Consider the following 24,852-nt stretch of genomic DNA (forward strand, 5'->3'; position numbering starts at 1 on the left):
TTCCACATTCCCCATGGTACGACCAAAAGAAAAGATAAACTATCAAGTAAAAACTTCTTGTCATTTGCCTGAAAACTTTTGGCCGTTCCCATCTAAAAAGACCATTTTTAATGGCTTGGAGGTGGTGGAGTATCTCCTTTCAGTCAATGTCTTGACTCCTGTCTAAAACTATCCATCTTGAGGCATGAGATAATCACAAATTCCTGACACAGATACCAGTCTTTTAGAAATTACACTGAGATCACCAATTCATTTTGTTGAACAGTTGTCTAGCAGTAATAACTTTTAGTCACTACCAGTTTAGGCTAAATTGGAGTCAATGACCTTTGGGTTAGAAGTTTCATATTCCATTTCAAGTCCCTGGAACCATTAAGGGCTCCTGTTGGAAGAGTTATAATTCATGAATTTCAGCATGCTGCCTCCAGCCTAAAGCACAGTGATTGTTTCTTGAAACTTACAGTCACAGGTAGGCTATTGTTTGCTCATGACATGAATGTAAGAAAATGGTATGAGGACTTGCTTTGGATTACTTTTTCTTCTAAGCAGTGCTTCAGCTGATTAGTATAAAATACGTATGGGCATTTAAACTAAAATGCTCCTGGTCCATGTTCTTCATCAGTAGTCATTTTTACAGTGGGACTTCCAAATATGAAATTAGCTTTCTTTTCTGGGACCAGGAGGATTGTTGGGGAAGGTTAGAGACATTTGAACCACTGTAGAAGGAGAATTTTATGTGTTCTCTTGTTGCCACCATAACAGAGACATGAAGTAATGGGGAAGAGATGGCAAGCTGGTCCTGTGATATTGTTTTCCCTTAGTGTTCATTCCTGTGAGGTAATCATCTAAATTAATAAGGATTTGGCCTTTTATACAGAGGAGAGAACCTGATCCAAATGGCCCTATAAAAAGGAAATTGCTGAATGGAGTCATTATTCTAATTAGCATTTATGCCCCGGTGTTAACAGTATACCTTTTTGAAATATGACGTTCAGTACATTCCAGCCCACCACACTGAGTCGTAGTTGCAGCCTGAGTGCCAGTTTTAATTGTCCTTTTAATATCAATTTAGACAGATCTACTAATAAGAGTTGTGTTATTAGATAAATGCCTCTGATTTTAAAAAAAAAGTGTCATTATGGAGCTGGGTTGAATAGCTCTTCACTGTGATGAACAGTAAACTATCAAAGCTCATTCATTCATGAGGCCTACCTACCTATTCAGAGTTCCTTTTCTTGTCTATGTTCAGTATCATTCTTTAGCTAGTGGAAACTGTTCAGTGAAGCTTCCTATCCTCTTTCTAAATGATTTTTTCTATATATCGATCAAATTCCATTCCATTGACCTCCACAAACCCTCAGATTCTGTAGTGTTGAATTCTTAAATTCTGCAATTTTAAGATTGTCAGTTTTGGCTTGGGAAATCATTTTGATGCACTGTGGTTTCTGCATGAATAATTCAGTTATAACGATACCCAATATCTGTCAGTAAACACACACACACACACATACCCCTTTCATCCAGTCTCCAAATCATCTCCCATGTTTCTTGTTCTCCTCCAAATCTATTTCCACACAGCACCAAGGATGAATAACCTTTAGAACCTTAAATAAAATCACACTTCCTTTCTGTAAAACCTTAACAAATCCCTTGACTTGACTGACAAGGCCCTGTAGAATCTGCTTCCTGTCTCCCCAGTTGAATCCTGCCCCTCTCCTCCACACTTATTATTACAGGAATCTCTTTCTACCCTGTCAACTTTATTCTTGTTATTCTTCAACCTATAACCCTCTTCTCCTGGCTTTTAATATGGTAGGCACATTCTCATCCTTCTGATCTCAGTTTAAATAGTAGCTTCTCAGTTTAAATAGTAGCCCATCCTCCCTAAAGTAGGCTTCTCTGTTGCCCTCTCTTAATCACTCTGGCATGTTCTTTATTCATTTCATTTATCTGATTAATTTTTAAAGCCTTTTCTCCTCCCGACCCTTAAGTTCCCTGAGGACAAGTGCTTTATCTGCATTGCTTATTTGCTGGGCACATATTAAAGGCTTCCTTTGTGACTCAGCTGATAAAAAATCCACCTGCAATGTGGCAGACTTGAGTTCGATCCCTGGGTTGGGAAGATCCCCTGGAGAAGGCAACAGCTACTCACTCCGGTATTCTGGCCTGGAGAATTCCATGGACTGTATAGTCCATGGGGTCACAAAGTGTCGGACACGACTGAGTGAGTTTCACTCGCTTTCACTTAATTAAATGCTCAATTAATGAGTCAATATCTATGTTTGAAAAATTGTGTCTTGGGGACTGATTATTCTATAAACCAGCAGTGGACAATCTACATCCAGTGGGCCAAATCCACTACAACATCTACTTTTGTACTGTTTGCAAAGTAAGAGTAGTTTTTATTTTAAATCATATAAAAATCAAAAGAATAATATTTGTGTCACATGAAAATCATATAGTATTGAAATTTTAGTATCCATAAATTATTACAAGCTACATCCACTGGGCTAAATCCACTGCAACATCTACTTTTGTACAGTTTGCAAAGTAAGAATAGGTTTTATTTTAAATTATATAAAAATCAAAAGAATAATATTTGTATCACATGAAAATCATATGATACTGAAATTTTAGTTTCCATAAATAATATTTTATTGGAGCACAGCCACACCTGTTTACTAGTGTTCTATCTGTAGCTATTTGCATGCTACAACTGCAGAATTGAGTAATTATGACAGAAACCACATGCCCAAAAAAAGCCTAAAATATTTATTCTTTGGTTCTTTATTAAAAGATTTTGCTAATCCGTAACATAGATAGGTTTCATGTCAGAAAATTAATAAAAAAAAACTGAGTCAGTTGAGTCAGTTCTAATGTGGTAGATTAATCTAGAACCTATTATTCAGAGTGAAGTAAGTCACAAAGAGAAATATAAATATCATATTCTAATTCATATATATGGAATCTAGAAAAATGGTACTGAGGAATTTATTTACAGGGCAGCAATGGAGAAACAGACATAGAGAATAGACTTATGGACATGGGGAGAGGGGAGGAGAGGGTGAGATGTATGGAAAGAGTAACATGGAAACTTACATTGCCATGTGTAAAATAGGTAGCCAACAGGAATTTGCTGTCTGGCTCAGGAAACTCAGACAGGGGCTCTGTATCAACCTAGAGCGGTGGGATGGGAGGGAGATGGGAGGGAGGTTCAAAAGGGAGGGGACATATGTACACCTGTGGCTGATTCATGTTGAGATTTGACAGAAAACAACAAAATTCTGTAAAGCAATTATCCTTCAATAAAAAATAAATAAAAATAAAAAACACCTATGTTTGGCAGCTTTTTATAAAGACTATTTGCAAGAAGAAAGAATGATAGGAGATTCTAAAATAGTCTACTTGAATCCTTATGCTGGCCTGACTTTTAAAATAAATCTAACTTGATTGGTCTATCTCCCATTGAGGCTGTCCTCTGAAGCTGTGGTTCTCAGATGTTAACATATTTCAGAATGACCTGGAGTGACCCATGCCCAGAGGTTCTGATTAGGAGATGAGGGGTAGGGCCTGGAAGTTTGCATTTCTAATAAAATTCGAAGTTAAATAGTGATCAGGGTTGCATCCTTCTTTAAAGGATGTGAGTGTCCCATCAGTGTAAGAATTCATGTCCTCAGTATTGGCCATGTGCCAGTTTTACTCTAGATGCTGAAAAACAGAGCTAAATAATGAATGACACCTTTTGAGAAGCCAAAGTTTTAGTGCTATGTAGACATTGAATAAATAAGTACAATAAAATGTAAAAGTGTAACAAGAGGTATAAACAAACTCTGATATGGGCACCAATAAGCGCCTGAATATTTGTGAAAACTTTCAAAAAAGGAAATTAAGAACTAAAGAATTTTATAATGTTTCAAGGGAAAAAAAAAAAGCTTATTGTAGCACGGTCATGACAGCCCACATTGTCTTCTAAAGAAATCCTGAAAATCGGGAGCAAATTTAGAGCTTCTGTCCAAAATTTCTTATTTCCAGTGTAAAGAAGGGAAGGTTACCATGAAAAGACTAAGTTCATTAGGCAAGTCGCTAATACTAGTTCCTACCTAAACATCATTTTGTTTCTTTGGTTTTGGCCTTTGAAACCTAAGTGATTATCATTTTTGTCCCAAAACCTATCACCTCCTAAAAGCCCATGCTGCCATGTTGCACCCCTTCCATAGATCCCTCATTGACCTCAAGACTTTTCTTCTTGCAGCTTCTAATCCATTCTACTTGCCTGGCAGTCTGCTTCAAAATAATCTGACTGTCTTTTACAACCTTCCTGTCACATTTTGAAAATTAATCTAAAGCCTTAACAAAACCTTTTAGGCTCCATGTAATCTCTAACCTCAGGACCAACCTCCCCACCTTGTTGTTGGCCCCAAGCACACTGTTCTTTTAATTCTTCTAAGGAACTATTCTTCCTCAAGAGCCAGGGCTTTTGCAAATGTATTCCTTTGGACTTGAACCTGTACCAGATTCTACTCACCTTTCTAATTTCAATTTAGACATCAGTACCATGAGAAGCTAGCCTTCCACTAACTCCACCCCTGTCCCCACTGTCAGAAACAAGAAATGACTGACCCACTCTGGTTATTAGTCTGGAAAAAAGACCCTATTACTGTAGTAAATAGAGTGTGGGGAGAGAAGTTATTCATTACATTAAACCTGCCATCAAATATACCTTCAGTTAGTTTCATTTCATCAAAAGTGAAACCTTAATTTTCAAACCACATAGCCCTTGAGTTACTGGAATGGTTGAAGTATTTTATAGACTATGTCATGAGTTAAATTGAGAAAGGGGAAACTTACCTAGCTAACTAGTTAGCAGAAATTTTACAGTTAGCTTTTATAGGCAACTAGATTTTTTTGGGAGAAGAACACACATATAAACACACATATATTCTCATATATATCAACTTCCATATAGATCTATTATTTAACCTTAAGAGGACTCCTTGGGACAAATTTCAGAAACCATAAAGACATTTATTTCTCATAGTTAGAAAAATCACATGCATTTCTTAAAAATCTGTATTGACCTGGAAATACTTTGGCCCAGATAGCAGGAGGTGGGGACTGGGTTTTTAACCATATCCCCCCTTTTTTTTCTTAACAAGCCTAACCTCAACTCAGAGTACTCAGAACACCACTGCTTGACATTTGTAGCTCTTGTCAGTGCCTAGTTCTGTGTTTGTGTGATTATTTGACTAGTATCTGTCTCCTCGGTAGAAGGTAAACTCAAAGAGGACTTGCTTGTATTTTTCATCATTGTGCCTTTAGGTAATTTGTGCCTAGCACATAGCAGGTTCTTAGTAAATATCTGCTGAATAAATGACAGAATTCAACTTATGAGAGTCTCAGACCCCCGGTGACCCTTGAAGAGTTTTCCTAACTAAACCTCTTGTCCGTCAAGTGTCTGTTATGGTCCTAGACCTTTGGATTGACTCTCACCCTCACCTTTGCCCACTCCTATCCATTATAGATGCCATTACTTGCTACCAGTAATTGACTACTTACTGAGTTTTATTTTTTTCAAAAGAACTAGAAGAGGAACTGAAAAATTATGCAATCTAAACATTATAATTTTTTAACATCATGTGTGCTTGCTAACTTGCTTCAGTCACGTTTGACTCTTTGTGACCCAGTGGACTGTAGCCTGTCAAGCTCCTCTGTCCTTGGGATTCTCCAGGCAAGAAAATTGGAGTGGGTTGTCATGCCCTTCTGCAGGGGATATTCCTGACCCAGGGATCGAACCCAGGTCTCCTGCACTGTAGGCAGATTCTTTACCGTGAAGGCCACCAGGCTAGCCGTTTGACATCATAAATCAGTATAAAAATGATAACTGGGATGCTTTCTTTTTTATACCTTCATTAAAATGTATACTGTCATCAAAATCTAGTGTGGATTTTACACTTGTAAAGCTTCACATTTCAAACCAGCCACATTTCAAGTCCTCAACAGCCAGATGTAACAAATAGCTGCCATACTGGATAGCGTACCTTAGTATGTTATCAGCTCTTAGGTGATGACAGAATGTCACTCAGGAATAATATTGGAACTTCATAAAAGGCACATTCCAGTCTTCATCTCCATTCTACTCTTCTCGTCTTCTTCCTTTTTCAACCTTTTCCTCCAATTCTCTTGTTCTCTTCCTTTTGCTTCTTATTTTCCTTCTTACTTTCCATTCTTTTCTGCACATTTCTCCCTCTATTTTTCCTTCATTAATGCAAGAATTTCTTTGCAATAAACTTTTGTTTCTGATACTTTCAAATTTACTACACAATGATAAGGACAATGTGAAAGGCAAATTTATAATGTAAAAATTTGAGGCTTGTGGAAGGTGTTCCTCAATAAAAAATATATCTTAAAAGAATTAGTGGTTGATTTCTAGTTCTCACATAATTATCTTTGTCACAGGTTGATTTTCATAGACAGTGGGTATGTTGATTCAGGGAAAAAATAAGCCTTATTCAAGACTTGTTACAATTACACAGACAAAGCCTTATAGTTAAATGCCAGCAGTTCTTATGTTCTTTGGTCTTTGGGGTTAATCATTGTTTCCCTGGCTTATAAGTTGGTTCTACTTAAGTCTAAATTGTTGCTTACTTTATAGTTTAACAGCCAGGAGTTATATTTGTCTCTCACAGATCACAATGAAAATTTTGACCTTTTTCCTATGTTTTTATTTAATTTTTTAAATTACTTTTAAAAGTCATAAATTTTTAAAGTATCACATAGACTAAAATATAAAGTTGAAGTAATTCATGTATGGTCTTCCACAAAGTAATCACAGTTCACATCCTGTTGGGGATATACTTAAGGGCTTTCTAATTCAACCACAGGGATGGATTCAAGTTGAAAGGCTTGGAACAAAAATAGAAATACTCTGTAACTACAACCATTTTCCCAGGAGGGAATGTGCAAAGAAATATAAAGAGAGAGTAATATGACAGTTCTCCACATTTGTGTCAAGAAAGCAAAAGAGTCCAGGCCTTCAAGTAGTTGAAATTGTTGGCTACATTTATTGCCATTCTCTCCTCATTGTCAGCTCAGGGCTTTCTGATATTATGATGTTGTTTTTCAGTCACTCAGCCATGTCTCACTCTTTGTGACCCCATGGACTGTAGCCTGCCAGGCTTCCCTGTCCATTACCATTTCCCAGAGCCATTTTTGTACAGTTCTTTGTATTCTTGCCACCTCTTCTTAATATCTTCTGCTTCTGTTAGGTCCCTACCATTTCTGTCCTTTATTGAGCCCATCTTTGCATGAAATGTTCCCTTGGTATCTCTAATTTTCTTGAAGAGATCTCTAGTCTTTCCCTTCTATTGTTTCCCTCTATTTCTTTGTGTTGTTAACTTAGAAACAATCTGATATGATAAGGATGTAAAACCTGTTGTCATTGCATCCTTTAAATATTTACAGGATTTTTGAGGTAAGTACTTTAGAACTAAAACCCTATTCTGTCACATCACAAATGAAGAAACTGAAATCCGAATAGTCTCATGCCTAATCCAAGGTCTTTTAGGAAGTCGGTCGTAGAACCTTGATTAGGATCCAGATCCTCTAACTATGTGCTGCACTCTTTCACATGCATGCTTGGAATAATCCAGCAAACAAAATTCCCAAGTAGAAGTTAAATTTTTCTGCCTTCTGTTAGCAACTAAAAATTAGATATTTTGGCAGATTTCTTAAGTCATTAGCCAATAATCAAATTATGGTTAATCAGAATTTCCCTAGATATCATACTTGCAAGACATGATAAAAGAAAGTCTTTTATTTTTTTTGATAAAAGAAATTCTTAAAGGTCTCCTAATTTCTTGGTAACTTCATGCTATCACAGCTAACAGCACCATTGAGAGAAGGAAGTTGTATGAGAAGCTATAAATGCTGTGTAAGAAAATTAATACTGTCCTTGAATGATTCAGTTTCCTTTATCAATTTTTGAAGAAGTAAATTTAATCAAGATGACTATCACAGAAATCCACTGAGCTTTTTGCAAACGTTCATTTAAAAACTCATCAAAATTTCACTTCCACTTATTTACTGAACCATGAAGGGACTGTCTGCCTCTTAAGGACCAAGCTCACTAGATACTCTTAAAACTTAAACATTAATTGCATTAGTAACAAAGTTGCAAATGGTTTCTGTTTAAAAAAAGAAACGTGAATTTGGTACTAACTGGAATTAAAATACAAATTATTTTTTTCTCAGTGCTGTTTTCCAAAAATCTTCATATTGATCCTTCCTTATGTTCCCCAAGGATCATCATATTTATTTTGCCAGGTGCCCTGACTACCCAAGAGAATACTTCCATTGTTATTTGAGAGTACCAAAACCTAAGTTCTTCTAAAATATATGAGAATGAGAGTTGCTCAGTTGTGTCCAACTCTTTGCAACCTCCTGGACTATACAGTCCATGGAATTCTCCAGGCCAGAATACTGGAGTGGGTAGCCTTTCCCTTCTCTAGGGCATCTTCCCAGCCCAGGGATCAAACCCAGGTCTTGTGCGTTGCACATGGATTCTTTACCAGCTGAGCCACCAGGGAAGCCCAAAATGTATGTTACACCACTGAATTGACCAAATCTCACAATGGACTTTTTGGATTAGAATTAAAAGTTGTTAATATGCAAGATACATTAAGCCAATTTTTGGTGTTGGCATTAAGTTTGAATTCGTTTATCAGAGCGGTGATCCAGTCACTTAGCATAAAACTAAAGAAAGTTAGAAATGGGATACATATACTGTATAGAAGAAAAAGAAAACTGGAATTATTCTGAGTATAGGGTGTGAAAGAGGAGTCTAATGAGAGAAGTATGAGGCAGTGGATTCTGAGTACTATGGAGTATGTTACCAGAGAGGTAACAAGAGGAAGAAAAACAATTATGAGTAATCTCTCTTTTTACACCATCACCATAAGTCAACAATTTCTCTGTGATTTGTGACCAAAAAGGGTTCTTAAGCCCTATTCTTGAATATAAGACACAAGTCCATATTTATATTATTTGCTTGAAACATTTTTTTCTTTTTTTTTTTTTTACTTTCTAACTTATAAGTTGATAATAAAGTCAGAAGTGAAATTTTCAGGTTAAGACAAGATAAAGTGATAAAATGAATGATTAGGAAGCAAGATGGATGAGAGTTGTTAAGAAATGTACATCTATTGGGTGCTTAATAATATTTTCATGAATCCAGTGCAGCAAAGCAATAAGCAAAAGAAACCTCACTGACACAATGTTACCTGAAGTTGTCAGTGTATTCTGGTGTTTTACTCAATTCTCTTATTCATTTAAAGAAGAGATTTTCACTTTATTGTTTCTGAGATGAACGAGTCAGATGATAACCTGAGTGTTATTTGATAAAATAAGTAGTATAGTATAGTACAGTATAGTAGTCACTAGGCACATGTGGATATTCAGCACTGAAAATGGGGCTTGTCTGAATCAAAATGCGCTTTAAGTGTAAACTATCCATTGAGTTTTGAAGACTTAGTAATAAAAAATGTAAAAATATTGCATCCATAACTTTTAGTATTATATTACATTGAAATTATATTTTGTATATGCTGGGTAAAGTCAGATATCTCATTACAGTAACTTTCACCTTTTTCCCTTTTCAGTGTCGCTAATTAGAAAATTTTAAATGACATATGGCTTGTGTATTTGGGACTGATATAACATTTTTACAAGACAGAACTGCTCTAAGAAATTTAATATTATTTAAATGTGATATGTTTATGCATTGGACTTGTAAGTTTTTTTATGTTAGTATCATTATAAGTGTTCGAATGCTTTACTTTGAAAGCAAATATATATTTAACATCGAAAAATCTAATGTAACTTCCTTCTGTTCTCTTAAGGATTTCTTTGCATGATTTCTTAATATATTTTATCTGGCACAGGTGGGAAGTGTTCAGAACACTTCAGCATAATGCTTGAATGAAGAATCTCTAAAGTGAAGGGTATCTAGTTTTCTTTAAAGAAGGACACAACATACACTGACCAGTCTATATAGTTCAGTTTAGCAAAGATTTGTTCTGTGTCTCTAAATATTGGCTAACACAAATAAATGGAAATTTGGTCCAAGTGACCACAAGGAACTCAATGAGAACTTGAAAACAAGTTTCAGACAATGTTAGATTAAACCACCTACTCAATTTCTGGAGAGTATTGTTGAACAACTAGAGACAGTGATATCCAGAATTATGTGGATCCTATTATCTAACCAGTATTCATTAATTTCAAATATACTTGAAATTCTTAGGTGAGGATTGTGGCAGAATAATTCAGTTTTGCCTGTGGAAAAAAAACATAATTTTTCACATTGTCTACACAATTGTCCACATTTTGAAAGTCATATTCAACACTGAATTTTCAAATAATTTAGTAATTTACTGTTTAGCACAGATAGCAGTGACCGTTTTAATTTTTTTTTTTAATATTTCTGTCACATGTGAGATAAATGCTTTTCACTACAAGAGAAAAATATATTATCTTTTGAGGTCAGAGGGTATTTTTGCATTTTGGTTTCAAGCTACTAACTGTATATGACATGATGAAGAAATGATGCCTTCTAGGGGAAGATCAAATTTAAGTATCAGACCTGCTTGCAAAAATGACTTCAAAAATCAGTTGACAGAAGCATTCTGCAGTGAGACTTTGAGTCTTATTTTCTGCTAGGAAGTATAATTTTAAAACAGAATGTTTTCTATGTTACATTTACTAACTTTGCTTTATATTTACAGAATTTCTATTTTACTAACTGTAGCCATATGACTGTGATTCTTGCCATGGCAAGGCCATCTTATGATAATTTTTGGTACTAATTTTCAGTCATTTACTATCCCATATGTAACATGTTGAACATGTCTTGAAGTTTGAATTTAGAATCCTTTGATGACTTACTTGTTTCTATTAACATAAATTTAAATCTCTGATGTGATATAAATAGTTATTTACTTATGATCTGCCATGTTTTCTAGTGTGGTTAATTATACATGGACCTAGAACTCTGACCTTGTTCTCTCCATTTAATGTCAGAGTCATCTTATGCAGGTGCCATTAGGAGGCCAAGTATCAAAACTCCTCACTCCATTTATAAAACTGTAAAAAACAAGTGATTAGACTTTCAGCCTCTCAAATTTTGCCATTATTCTTTCCAACACAAGCTCTCTGGGGATCTCAGTGATAGACTGTGTTGTATGCATACACTGAAGTGTCTGTAGGCAGTCATCTCTCTTCCACTAAATAATTATCCAAAATGAATTCTTTCTGGGTACCGAAATGGGAATAAAAGTACTGAGAATATAGGGGAGAAATGAGGGTCAAGACCTTAATCTGTGAGGTATCTTGATGACAAGAATATTGCCTTTCAAAAGTCCATCTCCACTTGGGTGCTATATGGAATGATAGATGGGTTATTTGGTGTAAAATCTACACATGTTATCATCATACACCCAAAGGACTGGACCAACAGAGCCAACATCTGCATCTACTACTTAAAAAGACAAATGAACTAAATAACAAATCATATGTTTCTATCATGAAAACTGATCTTGTTTAAAGGGAAAAAATGTTGGAAACAAAAACATTTCAAAGTATTTCAGCACTTTCACATTTCACATTTAGTCATAATCTAAATTAGTTTTTAGTGTCTTTCCTACTTCTCATCATAACTTATAAGCAAGTTCTTAATAAAACTTATAAGTAAAAAGAATATGGTACATCTCAGAAAATACTATTCTGTTACCTATTACCCTTCAACAAAGGCTATGTATACAAAAAAAGATAAAAGAACAGTTTATAATTTTGTATTCCTTTTTATCCCCTGGCCTCACCATTAAAATCAGTATCTGGGGAGGCAGGGGGGTGGGGAACCTGATAAGGATCAGAAGAAAGACAAAATGCTATTTAGAAAATTTAGACTTTTTTAAAACATTATTTGTTCTAACAAGCTAGAGAAAGCAAAGAAGTAATTCTGTGATGGTCTTTAAGTGTAATACGCAAAAAGTCATTTGAAAAGCTCTTTTTGTCTCTTCTGGATGGCTTAGGAAGGGTCTGTCTAAAAGTGGGTAATGGTTTAGATTTTCCAAGTATTTTCTAGGAAGGTTAATTCATAGCACCGTAGTCTGTTTTCATCTCTCTCCATTTGCAAGAAATTAAGCATAACAGTGTTCAGTGTAAATGGACATTTATTAAATATTTTTATTATTATGAAACAGATTATTGTCACTATAGACTATTCTTTTTATTCATATTTCTGGGAAGCTTTCCTCATTGTTTTTAATATGTATTTATTTTTGGCTGTGCTGCGTCTACATTGCTTCACGGGCTTTTCTTTGGTTCTGGCGAATGGAGACTGCTCTGTCTTCTGGTACGCATGCTTCTCATGCAGCGGTTTCTCTTGTTGCCGAGCACAGACTCTCGGGCGTGCAGGCCTTAGCAGTGTGGCACGCGGGCTCAGTGGGTGCAGCTCCCAGGCTCTAGAGCACAGGCTCGGGAATCGTGGCACACAAGCGTATTTTCCCCACAACGTGTGGGATCCTCCCAGGTCAGGGATCAAACCCATGCCTCCTCCGTGGCAGCTGGATTCTTCATGACTGAGCCACCAGGGAAGCTCCTTTTGTATTTATAATGTAAGAAATGACTATATTCACCCTGTTTCACTCTTTCATAACTATGTTGTTGTTTAGTCGCTAAGTCATGTGTGATTCTTTTGCGACCCCATGGACTGTAGCCTGCCAAGCTCCTCTGTCCATGGGATATCCCAGACAAGAATACTAGAGTAGGTTGCCATTTCCTTCTTCAGGGAATGTTCCTGACCCAGGGATTGAACTTTGAGAAGAAAATTGTAACCCACTCTAGTATTCTTGCCTGGGAAATACCATGGATAGAGGAGCCTGGCAGACTGTAGTTCATGGGGTTGCAAAAGATTCAGACACAACTGAGCAACTAAACAATGACAACAAAGGGATTGAACCCGCGTCTCCTGCACTGGTAAATGGACTCTTTATCACTGAACCATCAGGGAAGCCCTTTGATTATCTATACCTTTATGGAAAAAAAAAAAAAAGCTATTCTTTTAAATGCTTTAAAAGCTGACGTATAAATCAAGTTAAATCAAGTTTCTCAATAATTGCCTCTTTTATTTCCCAAACATTGATTCAAAATTAAACTTTGTTAATTTATAGATTATCCTAATTATGATAGAATTATGTGAACAATGATATGTATCATTTCCATTTTGTCATCATATTTAACAACTAAGTAGTGAAACTTTGTGTTAAATTAACATGAAACTGCTAATGAATACATCATTCATTACAAATACAGTCAGTAAAAAGTGGGCTGGAAAGCCTATAATCCCTACCCCAAGCCTCCAAAACACACACACACACACACACACACACAAACACACACACTCGGTTTTAGAAGAAGGGAGGGAAAAAATCACCTAAAATGTCCCTGCTTCATGATCTGGTAGCAATTGTTGATTTCTCTTTTGAAAGTGATATTTTTCTGTTCATTGGTTGTGACTTTGAGTGAAGTCCTAGAGGACTGTGTCAATTCTGGGCAGGTTGCAAATTGCACTGTGCTTTTATTTTCTCTCTCTCTCTCTCTCTCTCCAGTATGGTATTTTGAAAAGAAATGTGGCACCTCAATCAAATGGATATAGTTTCTCCACTTGCTTCATGTATAATATTTTCCTTTAACTGCAGAGGCAGGATAACTTCATTCTAATCCCTATCAGATACAAGAGCTCAGAAGAAAATGCCCTTTCAATGTCCAGCTCACTAAATTGCTATGATGATAATCATAGCATGGGTCATTACAGTTACTTTTGTGGCTGTGATCATCTTACAGCCTCACAGTTCCACGTCAACTAAATTTCACTTTAAGGATATGAAGAGCCAGCCAGATTAGGGGACATAGAATTCAAAGTCACTTTATCTCGCTGTGATCTGTGCTGTTAAACATACACCATGTTTTATGGCATTCTGAGATTTCATAGGCACTGTGCATACAGGCACTTCATGCTTAATGGGACAGTTTTTCCAAATTATATTTTAAAATAGTTTTGATGTTTATTTGTTTTCTGAAAACATGCTGACATGTTACCTACATGGCACATTTATCCTTAGTATATTTGTTTGTATATACTTAAACACCAGGAAATTATTTCAGTAATTAAGCTATGTGACCATTTGGCTGAATTTCAGCTGCTTTTAGGAATTTCCAGTTTCTTTGTTCTGTGTATTTGGTTTAAGCAATAGCCTATTTTCTAGGAATTACATTTCTCAAATGTAGTAACTACATGTGTTATTTCTATGACTCTTTTAAAATGCTATTATTATTGCTAATAAAGATAATCTTAATGTCTTAATATTTTATATTCTTTTCCATCTAAAATTTAATCTAAAGTATTAATTTCATAAACCAAATTGTAGAAACAAAATACCACTATATGATTTATAATCACATCACAGGTCAATAGATGTAATTATTTAGGAATATAAATCCAACATGATCTGTTAATAATTATTTTTAGCCTGAGCTATGTGACTGAACACACACATGCATTTATTTCTAATTAGTAAAAGGTTCTTTTAAACCTCACAGAGATTTAAGCCATAAAAGACAAATTGGAAAAAAAAGTCACTGAAGTGTGATTCATTTTTCTTAGTACTTGTTGTTGTCATTCAGTCACTCAGTCATGTCCCGCTCCTTGAGACCACATGGACTGCAGCATGCCAGGCTTCCCTGTCCTTCACTATCTCCCTGAATTTACTCAACCCATGTCCATTGAGTCAATGATGCCATCCAAACATTTCATCCTCTGTCTTCCCCTTCTCCTCCTGCCTTCAATCTTTCCGAGCATTAGCGTCTTTTCTAATGAGTCAGCTTTTCACATCACATAGCCAAATTATTGGAGCTTTAGCTTCAGCATCGGTCCTTTCGATGAATATTCAGGAGTGATTTCCTTTAGGATGGACTGGTTTGATCTCCTTGCAGTCCAAGGGACTCTCGAGACTCTTTTCCAACATCCCAGTTCAAAAGCATCAATTCTTCCACACCCAGTCTCCTTTATGTTCCAACTCTCACATCCATATATAATTATTGGAAAAACCATAGCTTTGACTAGATGGACCTTTGTCAGTAAAGTAATGTTTCTGCTTTTGAATATACTGTCTAGGTTTGTCATGGCTTTTCTTCCAAGGAGCAAACATCTTTTAATTTCATGGCTGTGGTCACCATCTGCAGTGATTTTGGAGCCCAAAAAATAAAGTCTGTCACTATTTCCATTGTTTCCCCATCTATTTGCCATGAAGTGATGGGACTGAATGCTATGATCTTCGTTTTCTGAACGTTGAGTTTTAAGCCAGCTTTTTCACTCTCTTTTTTCACATTCATCAAGACTCTTTAGTTCCTCTTTTTTTCTGCCATAGGGTGGTGTCAACTGCTTATCTGGGATTATTGATATTTTTCCTGGATCTTGATTCCACTGTGCTTCATCCAGCCCAGTATTTCTAGCGATGTACTCTGCATATGAGTTAAATAAGGAGGGTGACAGTATATAGCCTTGACGTACTCTTTTCCCAATTTTGAACCAGTCCATTGTTCCATGTCTGCTTCTAACTGTTGCTTCTTCGCCTGTATACAGGTTTCGCAGGAAGTGGGTAAGGTGGTCTGGTATTCCCATCTCTAAGAATCTTCCAGAGTTTGTTGTGATCCACACAGTTAAAGGCTTTAGCTTAGTCAATGAGGCAGAAGCAGATGTTTTTCTGGAATTCCGTTGCTTTTTCTATGATCCAATGGATGTTGGCAGTTTGATCTCTAGTTCCTGTGCGTTTTCTAAATCTATCTTATGCACCTGGATATTCTCAGTTCACATACTGTTGAAGCTTAGCTTAAAGGGTTTTGAGCATTACCTTGCTAGCTTGTGAAGTGAGGGCAATTGTGTGATAGTTTGAACATTTTTTGGCATTGCCCTTCTTTGGGATTGGAATGAAAACTGGCCTTTTCTAGTCCTGTGGCCACAGCTGAGTTTTCCAAATGTGCTGGCATATTAGTACAGCACTTTAACAGCATCATCTTTTAGGATTTGAAGTAGCTCAGCTGGAATTCCATCACCTCCACTAGCTTTATTCGTAGTGATGCCTCCTAAGACCAACTTGACTACACACGCCAGGATGTCTAGTGCTAGGTGAATAACCACACTGCTGTATTAATCCACATCATTAAGACCTTTTTCATACAGTTCAGTGTATTCTTGGCATCACTTCTTAATCTCTTCTATTTCTGTTATGTCCTAACTTATTTCTCTCCTTTATTGTGCCCATCTTTGAATGAAATGTTCCCTTGGTATCTCTAATTTTCTTGAAGAGATCTCTAGTCTTCCTTTCTACTATTTTCTCTGTTTCTTTGCATTGTTCACTTAAGAAGGCTTCTTATCTCTCCTTGCTATTCTAGGGAACTCTGCATTAAGTTGGGTATATTTTTTCCTTCTCCTTTTCCTTTCACTTCTTTCCTCAGCTATTTGTAAGGCCTCCTCAGACAACCATCTTGCCTTGTTGCATTTCGTTTTCTTGGGGCTGGTTTTGGTCACTGCCTCCTGTACAGTGTCACGAACCTCTATCCATTGTTCTTCAGGCAGTCTGTCAGATCTAATCCCTTGAATCTATTTGTCACTTCCACTGTACAATTGTAAGAGATTTGATTTAGGTCAACCACTGAATGGCCTAGTGGTTTTCCCTACTTTCTTCAATTTAAGTCTGAATTTTGCAATAAGGAGTTCATGATCTGAGTCACAGTCAGCTCCAGGTCTTGCTTTTACTGACTGTACAGAGCTTCTCCATCTTTGGCTGCAAAGGGAATAATCAGTCTGATTTTGGTATTGACCATCTCGTGATGTCCATGTGTAGAATCGTCTCTTGTGTTTTTGGAAGAGGGTGTTTGCTATCCTGGCAAGGCTCTGTTAGCTTTACCCTGCTTTATTTTGTACCCCAAGGCCAAACTTGCGTGTTACTTCATTTATCTCTTGACTTCCTACTTTTTCATTCCACTCTCTTATGGTGAAAAAGGCATCTTTTTTTGATATTAGTTCTGGAAGGTCTTGTGAGTCTGCAAAGAACCATTCAGCTTCAGCTTTTTTGGCACTAGTGGTTGGGCATAAACTTGGATTACTGTGGTGTTGTTGGTTTGCCTTGCAAAGGAACCAAGATCATTGTCATTTTTGAGATTGCACCCAAGTACTGCATTTTGGACTCTCTTTTTGGACTATGAGGGCTACTCCATTTCTTCTAAGGGATTCTTGCCCACAGTAGTAGATATAATGGTCATCTGAAATATATTCTCCCATTCCTGTCGATTTTAGTTCACTGATTCCTAAAATGTCAATGTTCACTCTTTTTTTTTTTTCCCTTGATGTTCACTCTTGCCATCTCTTCTTTGACCACCAGTTTACCTTGATTAATGGACCTAACATTCCAGGTTCCTATGCAATATTGTTCTTTACAGTATCAGACTTTACTTTCACCACTACATGCACAGCTAGGCATCGTATGTACTTTGGCTCAGCCTCTTCATTCTCCCTGGAGCTACTTCACCACTCTTCCCCAGTAGCGTATTAGACACCTAGTGACCTGGGGGGCTCATCTTTCAGTGGTTGCTCAGACAGTAAAGAATCTGCCTGCAATGCAGGAGAGCTGGTTTCAATCCCTGGTCGGGAAGATCCCCTGGAGAAGGGAATGACTACCCACTCCAGTATTCTTTCCTGGAGAATTCCATGGACAGAGGAACCTGGTGGGGGCTACAGTCCATGGGATCGCAAAAAGTTGGTCACAATTGAGCAACTAACACTTTTACTTTTCTTCAGTTCAGTTCAGTCGCTCAGTCATGTCCAATTCTTTGTGACCCCATGGACTGCAGCACGCCAGACTTCCCTGTCCCTCACCAACTCCTGGAGCTTACTCAAACTCACTTTTCTTAGTACTATATATATTGAGAAGCACTAAAAAATCAGAGCACTGCTTAAAATTATACTATTTATTGGAACATGCAGGACTATTTACTACTTACATTATATTTATTACATAAGAAGTTAAGTGTTATGATTCTATAGGAAACACAGCAATATACTAAGAACTATGCTAGATCTTTTGGGTTCTATAATACAGTAATAGTTCATAGACTTCTAGGGAACAACTAACAGTTTTTGTTTGCTCAGAATTTGGCGAATGCATTCAAAGGTCTGATTCATTTGAAATGCTCTAAATCAAATTAGAAAGTAACCTTTAGCAAAATATGTAACATCCACTTTGCAGACTTCTGTTTATAAGTTCTACATGTTTAAGAACCACATTACATGATAATTTTCTTTTCTGCTATTCTTACAACTGTGAATATCTGTGAAAATGAGTAACAGTGTCAGTGGCTTGCTGGCCTCCAGAACCATCACTCACTTCATGCCAGCCTGAAGTTTACACTGCCATTAAAAAGGGGAGTTTCACAGTTTATGAAGCTCTTCCTCCTACGTCCTTACTTCATCATCACAACAACCCAGTTGGGCACATGTAGTGAATGTTTGTGATTTCTGCCTGTCCAGCATCTCAAGGCCCTTCCTGTCCCAGGCAGAACCCTAATATACGATGGATGAAAAAGGACTCTAGACTCTCCCGTGAAATCTAAGGAGGGCAGTCCTCCTCAGCAGCTCAGGGGCTCTCTTGTGCCTGTGGTTCAGCCAATGAAATGACCTTTCCTGAAAGTTTCCCTGGAAATGAGTAAAATCAGAGCTCCTGAGAAGAGTTTGAGTTCATTCCCACCAGGGCAGCTGCCACTGAGGGTTGTGCGTGTGGTAGTGGGATCTGCTAGGCTTCAGAGTCCAGGGCCAGCACACACAGCCTGAGTGTCCAGACAGAACTTCTTTGTTTCTGCCCATCTTCCCCAAGATTTTCCAGTCTCTTCCCTCAAGTAGCCATCTCACATCTTCTCATCCTTATCATTTTTAATTTAACTAGAGTATGTTTTAGTTGTTTGCAATTCACAATACAGGTGATTTTTTAACAAGTATTGCCATTTCCAATATATAGATGAGGAGAGTGAGCCTTACTGAGTTACTTGAATTGTAGTTGTGTAGAAACTACACATCTAGACCCCATGACTTCTACTTAAGGATTGTTTCTTTCACACCACATGGTCCTCCCAGTTGCCTTCAGTGGCCTCTGCAGGTAGTGAGATGGGTTTTCCTCTCTGTGTCTCTTTGTTTGAGTGCTTAATCCTATTTCCCGTTTTAATGCTTACCTGCTTACTGTCAAATGTGCCTAGACCCCTGAGCATCTGGAAGACAAGGATTGCATTTTAGTCATCATTTTCTCTCAGAGGTATCCTGGAGTGCTTGGGTTCATAATTAATGCTAAATAAAGACTCCAATGAATGAGTGAGCAAAGATGTGCATAAACTATTCAATTAATTGAAAACACAATTATGGGTTTGAAGTTGATGCTAAAAGTTTAACACTGATCTTTTTAAAAAACACCATTATATTTTTTTGCCAATCAAAAAATTAAACTATTTTTTAGAAAGTAATTTGCCCTGAATATATATGGATATTCACACAGTAAGCTCATATGCCATGCCAACTATTTGCCAGGCTCTTAGTACAGAGATACACAGGAATTAGTCTCCTCCTTAAGAAGCTTCACAGGCTGATGAGGGAAACAAATGATTCTGTAGCTGAGATCATGGAGCTGTGGGAAAAAGAGTTGTGGTAATCTGAGAAACGATTAGAGCAGCAGGCCCACTGTCAGCAGTCATGGGAACTACTAAAACGGCAGGGAGATACAGCTCTGGGCAGGATGCTGTGCACATCAAAGACAACAGCCAGAGCCCTTCGAAAGCTGGAGAAAAGCAAAGTGTGTTTGTGCCTTTCCAGACTGTTGTCAGATTTGCTTAAAGAAAAATTACCTCTACTCTTATTCAGATATAATTATTCTTAAAAAATTATAATAAAAACTTGTTATCAAAAATTGTTGATTAATTTGAAATTGCTGTGTGCCATATGAATAAGTAAGACTATATTTTGATTTGGCACTAAGGTGAAATAAAAATAGATCTATATCTTTCCTTAAGCATTAAAGCCCAATACAAAAGAAGCACAAATTCATGTATTAAAAACACAAAAGACTATAAAATGATATATTTGTATGTATATAAAATATATATATATATTATGTATACAAACTAGGATCCACATTTGTTAATAAAATTTCCATTCTTTACAAATTATGCACATCGGTAGGAGAAATGCTTAACTTCATAATGCTTTGTATTGTTTGCAGACAATTACTACGGTACCCCAAAGCCTCCAGCAGAACCAGCACCATTATTATTAAATGTAACAGACCAGTTACTTCCTGGAGCCACTCCAAGTGCTGAAGGAAAACGAAAGAGGAATAAATCAGTGAGCAACATGGAGAAAGCAAGCATAGAGCCTCCTGAGGAGGAAGAGGAAGAGAGGCCTGTGGTCAATGGAAATGGAGTAGTGGTAACACCAGGTTAGTCATTTACATTTGTCATAGGCTCATCAGTTCTTCTGGAAATAGCTGAATATATGTTATATCTGTGTTCAAATATATGTAGTTTATTCATATGTATTTTTTCACATTTATTTTCAAATGTGTGTGTGTGTGTGTGTGTGTGTGTGTGTGTGTGTCTATATAATGTTTACAGTTATCTTCCAGGAGAGGATCATGATATCAAATGGGAAGGATATGATTCTTGTGTCTGAATTTATTAGTTTAAATGTTGATGTATCTCGCAGTTTATTCAACTTCCTCTATTTCTGGTTTTACTCATAAAATTTTAGTGGCAATACAGTGAGTAGTTTGGGGCTTCCCTGATAGCTCAGTTGGTAAAGAATCCACCTGCAATGTAGGAGGCCTAGGTTCAATTGCTGGGTTGGGAAGGTCCCCTGGAGAAGGGAAAGGCTGCCCACTCCAGCATTCTGGCCTGGAGAATTCCGTGGACTGGGTCCCAAAGAGTTGGACATGACTGAGAGGCTTTCACTTTCAGTGAATGGTTTAAATCTTAGAAGGTGTTACAAGTCATGAATACGACTGTGTTACATTGTGAAATTTTTTTTTGTTAATTAGTATTAGATATTAATTAGATATAATTATCCTTATAAACCTTACTATACTTTCAGCTCTGTGAATAGAGGTTGTGTCATGTGATTTAGTTAACAGTGTCAATGAATACAGTCCACACAATAACTGGTAGTTACAAAATGCCCATGTATTTATCCTTCCACCCTTATCACACAATCCAGCAATTTGGAGAAAGCATCTTCACAATTGATATCATGAAGGCAATTACCTTGAACAAGGGAAAAATATGATCCCTTTAATTTATCATCTGTCATATCCCTATATAAAAAATATTAGACAGATATAAAGTGTGTTTGTGCAAGGTATGCATTTGCAATTTTCTTATGCTTATTGCTAATGTGGTACAAAGCATTTATTTATAACATAGATTTTTCATAATCTTATTCATACTTACCAAAACTAAACTATGACATTCTCTTTGCCTATAATCTTGGGAAAAGTTTCTAAAGTTTTGTTTTACTTTTTTATTTGTTAATAATGGCATATCATTATTTTAATGGACATTGAAAATCTAAGAGCTGTGTTAAAACCATTGAAAACAATGTTAACACATGTATCTTGCAAACATTATTCTTAAGATATTTCCTACAACTACTTTGATGTCTATACTTTTTACTTATCACTGTACTGCTTCTATAGCAACATATTGTTTGAATTTTCATGCCCAATTATTTTTTATCAAAGAAAAGTTTCATAAGCCTATTTTTACCTTCATTTTCCAATGTAATACCTGTACAAATGTTCTTCATTAAATATAAGGAGACCAAACATTCAATATGTGTCAATCAAGGTATAAAACCTTAGAAAATGGTTTCATTTTGGTTAATATATGAGGATAACTTCCGCTATTAATATATTAGTCAAAAAATTATTCTCTGACCCCAGCAATTGTTGATTTCTGGGTACAAATGCTAAAAACCACTGTAGGTACATAATGTAATTTATTTACTGTAAAATGATCTGATAATTTTCAAGCACTTAGATACCATCTCTTTTTTTGAGTCTGAAATGTTTCTGTCAAAATATTTACTTTTCATCATGTAATGGATTTAAATTAAGTTGATAGGACATAGTTTCCTTAGTTGAACTTTGATGTGAAAAGCAAAACAATTCAGCTAAATGGAAGAAAATAATCACAAAAGAAGCAGGAGTTGAATGTCAAAGAGCAGTTATAGGATTTCTTACTGATTAAAACCTTATAGCTAAAAATGTAAAATATATGGCCTTGATAAGGCCCAAATCATTGATTTCTGTTCCGTTTATACTCTGTTTAGGGCAAATCAAATGAAACATTCTTGACATACAAATTCTCAGACTAGAAATTTATTTTAACTTGAGGGTATAGTGAATCTGGAAAGCTCTATCCCCTTGTATTCATACCTTAGACATGAGAAATATTTTGTTTTGCTTTTTATGACTAGGACATTTTTAAGGGTCTAGGTAAAATGGACTGATTTGAACTCTTCTTAACCAACACTTGCCTTGTGACTGTCTCTGGATGTCTGAGCCTGAAAATAATAGAAAACAACTATGCAGGCCAGCTTCAGGATATCTGGGTAGTCAACAGATGCCGCCAACAGTGCCTCTGTGAACCTGGTGTAGCAAGTGGTCTTATGCTACTTTTTCTTTCTTATTATGGGACTTGAAAGATAAAAAACAGCCCCAAACCAGAAAGTTGTTTCATCATCCTTTATTAGAATCTTTTGACAAGTCCCTTTTTGGAAGGGTCTCTGTTTTTCTTCATGTTTATCCAAGAGAGTTTTTAAGATAAAATGTTTCAAGAGGGATTTTAAGGTAAAACTTCTTTGAATCTCATTTGAATCTCATCACCATTTGAACCTCACCAACTCTTCACCATTTGACACTCATCACGTTTTTTCCAGTACAGGGTCTTTGTTGTGCCTTTGTCTTCTCCCCATACACATTCATTGGATTCAGGACACTTCAAATATTGAGAAAATTATTGCTTACGTTTTAGTTAACACTGCCCTGGAGGAGCCTATAATAGTAATTAATATCAGGCCTCAGTATAGAACATAGATAATATAATTAATGAGATACATTTGGAAAAGGAGAAAGTTTACTGAGGTAACTTTATTCCATTACAAGTAAAATTGATAATATTGGTAATAAATAATATTAAATAATTAACTTCTTTTTTATTTTATCATGTACTAGGAGCTCCTTAACCTCATTATGTGTATCAGTTCATTTATTTCTCTTATAGTCTTATTAGTTAGATGCTGTTTTACAGATGAGGACTGAGGTACACTACAGATAAATAACTTGCCCTGTAACTGGAATTCATATATAGGAAATCTGGATCCAGAACCAATACTCTTAACTGCTGTACTATGCTGAGTCTTATATTAATATTACCAAATAGAAGAATAAATACATTTCTTAACAATCTGTAAACACATGCCTACTACCAAGTCCAAGCTCACTCTGCTTGCTGTAGGACAGGCCAATGAATCTGAGAGATAAGGTGTTAAGGCAAGGAAAACAACTTTATTTGGAAAGTAAGATGACTGAGAAGATAGCAGGCTAGCACCTCAAAATAACCATCTTATTGGGATCTGAACATCAGGCTCTTTTATAGACCAGAGAAAGGGGAGGTGAGGAAGCAAAGCAAAAAGACCATTAATTGTTCCGTTGGTCTGTATTTCTGCTTATGTGCCAGTACCATATAGTCTTGATGACTGTAGTTTTGTAGTATAATCTGAAGTCAGGAAGGTTGATTCTTCCAGCTCCATTCTTCTTTCTCAAGGCTGCTTTGGCTATTAAGGGTCTTTTGTGTCCATATGAGTTGTGAAATTTTTTGTTCTAGTTCTGTAAATGGTAAGATAAAATGGTAGCACTGGGTAGATACATAAAAAAAAAAAAAAAAAATGCCATTGGTGATTTGATAGGGATCGCATTGAATCTGTAGGTTGCCGTTGGTGGTACAGTCATTTTCAGAATACTGATTCTTCAGGAACATGGAATATCTCTCCATCTGTTTATATCACCTTTGATTTCTTTCATTAGTGTCTTATAATTTTCTGTGTACAGTTCTTTTTTCTCCTTAGGTAAGTTTATTCCTAGATATTTTATTCTTTTAGTTGTCATGGTGAATGGTATTGATTCCTTAATTGTTCTTTCTGATTTTTCATTGTTAGTATATAGAAATGCAAGTGATTTCTGTGTATTGATTTTGTATCCTGCAACTTTGCTAAATTCACTGATTAGCTCTTAGTAATTTTCTGATAATAACTTTAGGGTTTTCTATGTGCAGTATCATGTCATCCGCAAACAGTGAGTGCTTTACTTCTTTACCAATCTGGATTTCTTTTATTTATTTTTCTTCTCTGATTGCTGTAGCTAGGACTTCAACAACTGTGTTGAATAATAGTGGTGAGAATGGACACCCTTGTCTTGTTCCTGATCTTAGAGGGGAATGCTTTCAGTTTTTCACCATTGAGAATGATGTTTGCTGTAGACTCATTATATATGGCTTTTATAATGTTGAGGTAGGTTCCTTCTCTGCCCATTTTTTGAAGAGTTTTAATCATAAATGGGTGCTGAATTTTGTCAAAGGCTTTTTCTGTATCTATTGAGATTATCATAGGGTTTTTATTTTTCTATTTGTTAATACGGTGTATCACATTGACTG

At 36.2% G+C, this 24,852-nt stretch overlaps 1 protein-coding gene across 6 annotated transcripts in view; it reads left to right on the forward strand.

The window, feature by feature from the left end:
* MAGI2 (membrane associated guanylate kinase, WW and PDZ domain containing 2) overlaps positions 1 to 24,852 on the forward strand; it is a 1,438,402-nt gene that overhangs the window by 904,585 nt on the left and 508,965 nt on the right. For all 6 annotated transcript variants that reach the window (XM_043871630.1, XM_043871631.1, XM_043871626.1 and 3 more), the window contains exon 4: positions 20,370 to 20,585. In XM_043871630.1, the coding sequence (XP_043727565.1) occupies positions 20,370 to 20,585 (216 nt within the window). The remainder of the gene's footprint in view (positions 1 to 20,369; positions 20,586 to 24,852) is intronic.

Source organism: Cervus elaphus, chromosome 18, assembly GCF_910594005.1.
Source record: "Cervus elaphus chromosome 18, mCerEla1.1, whole genome shotgun sequence".
NCBI classification, from domain to species: domain Eukaryota; kingdom Metazoa; phylum Chordata; class Mammalia; order Artiodactyla; family Cervidae; genus Cervus; species Cervus elaphus.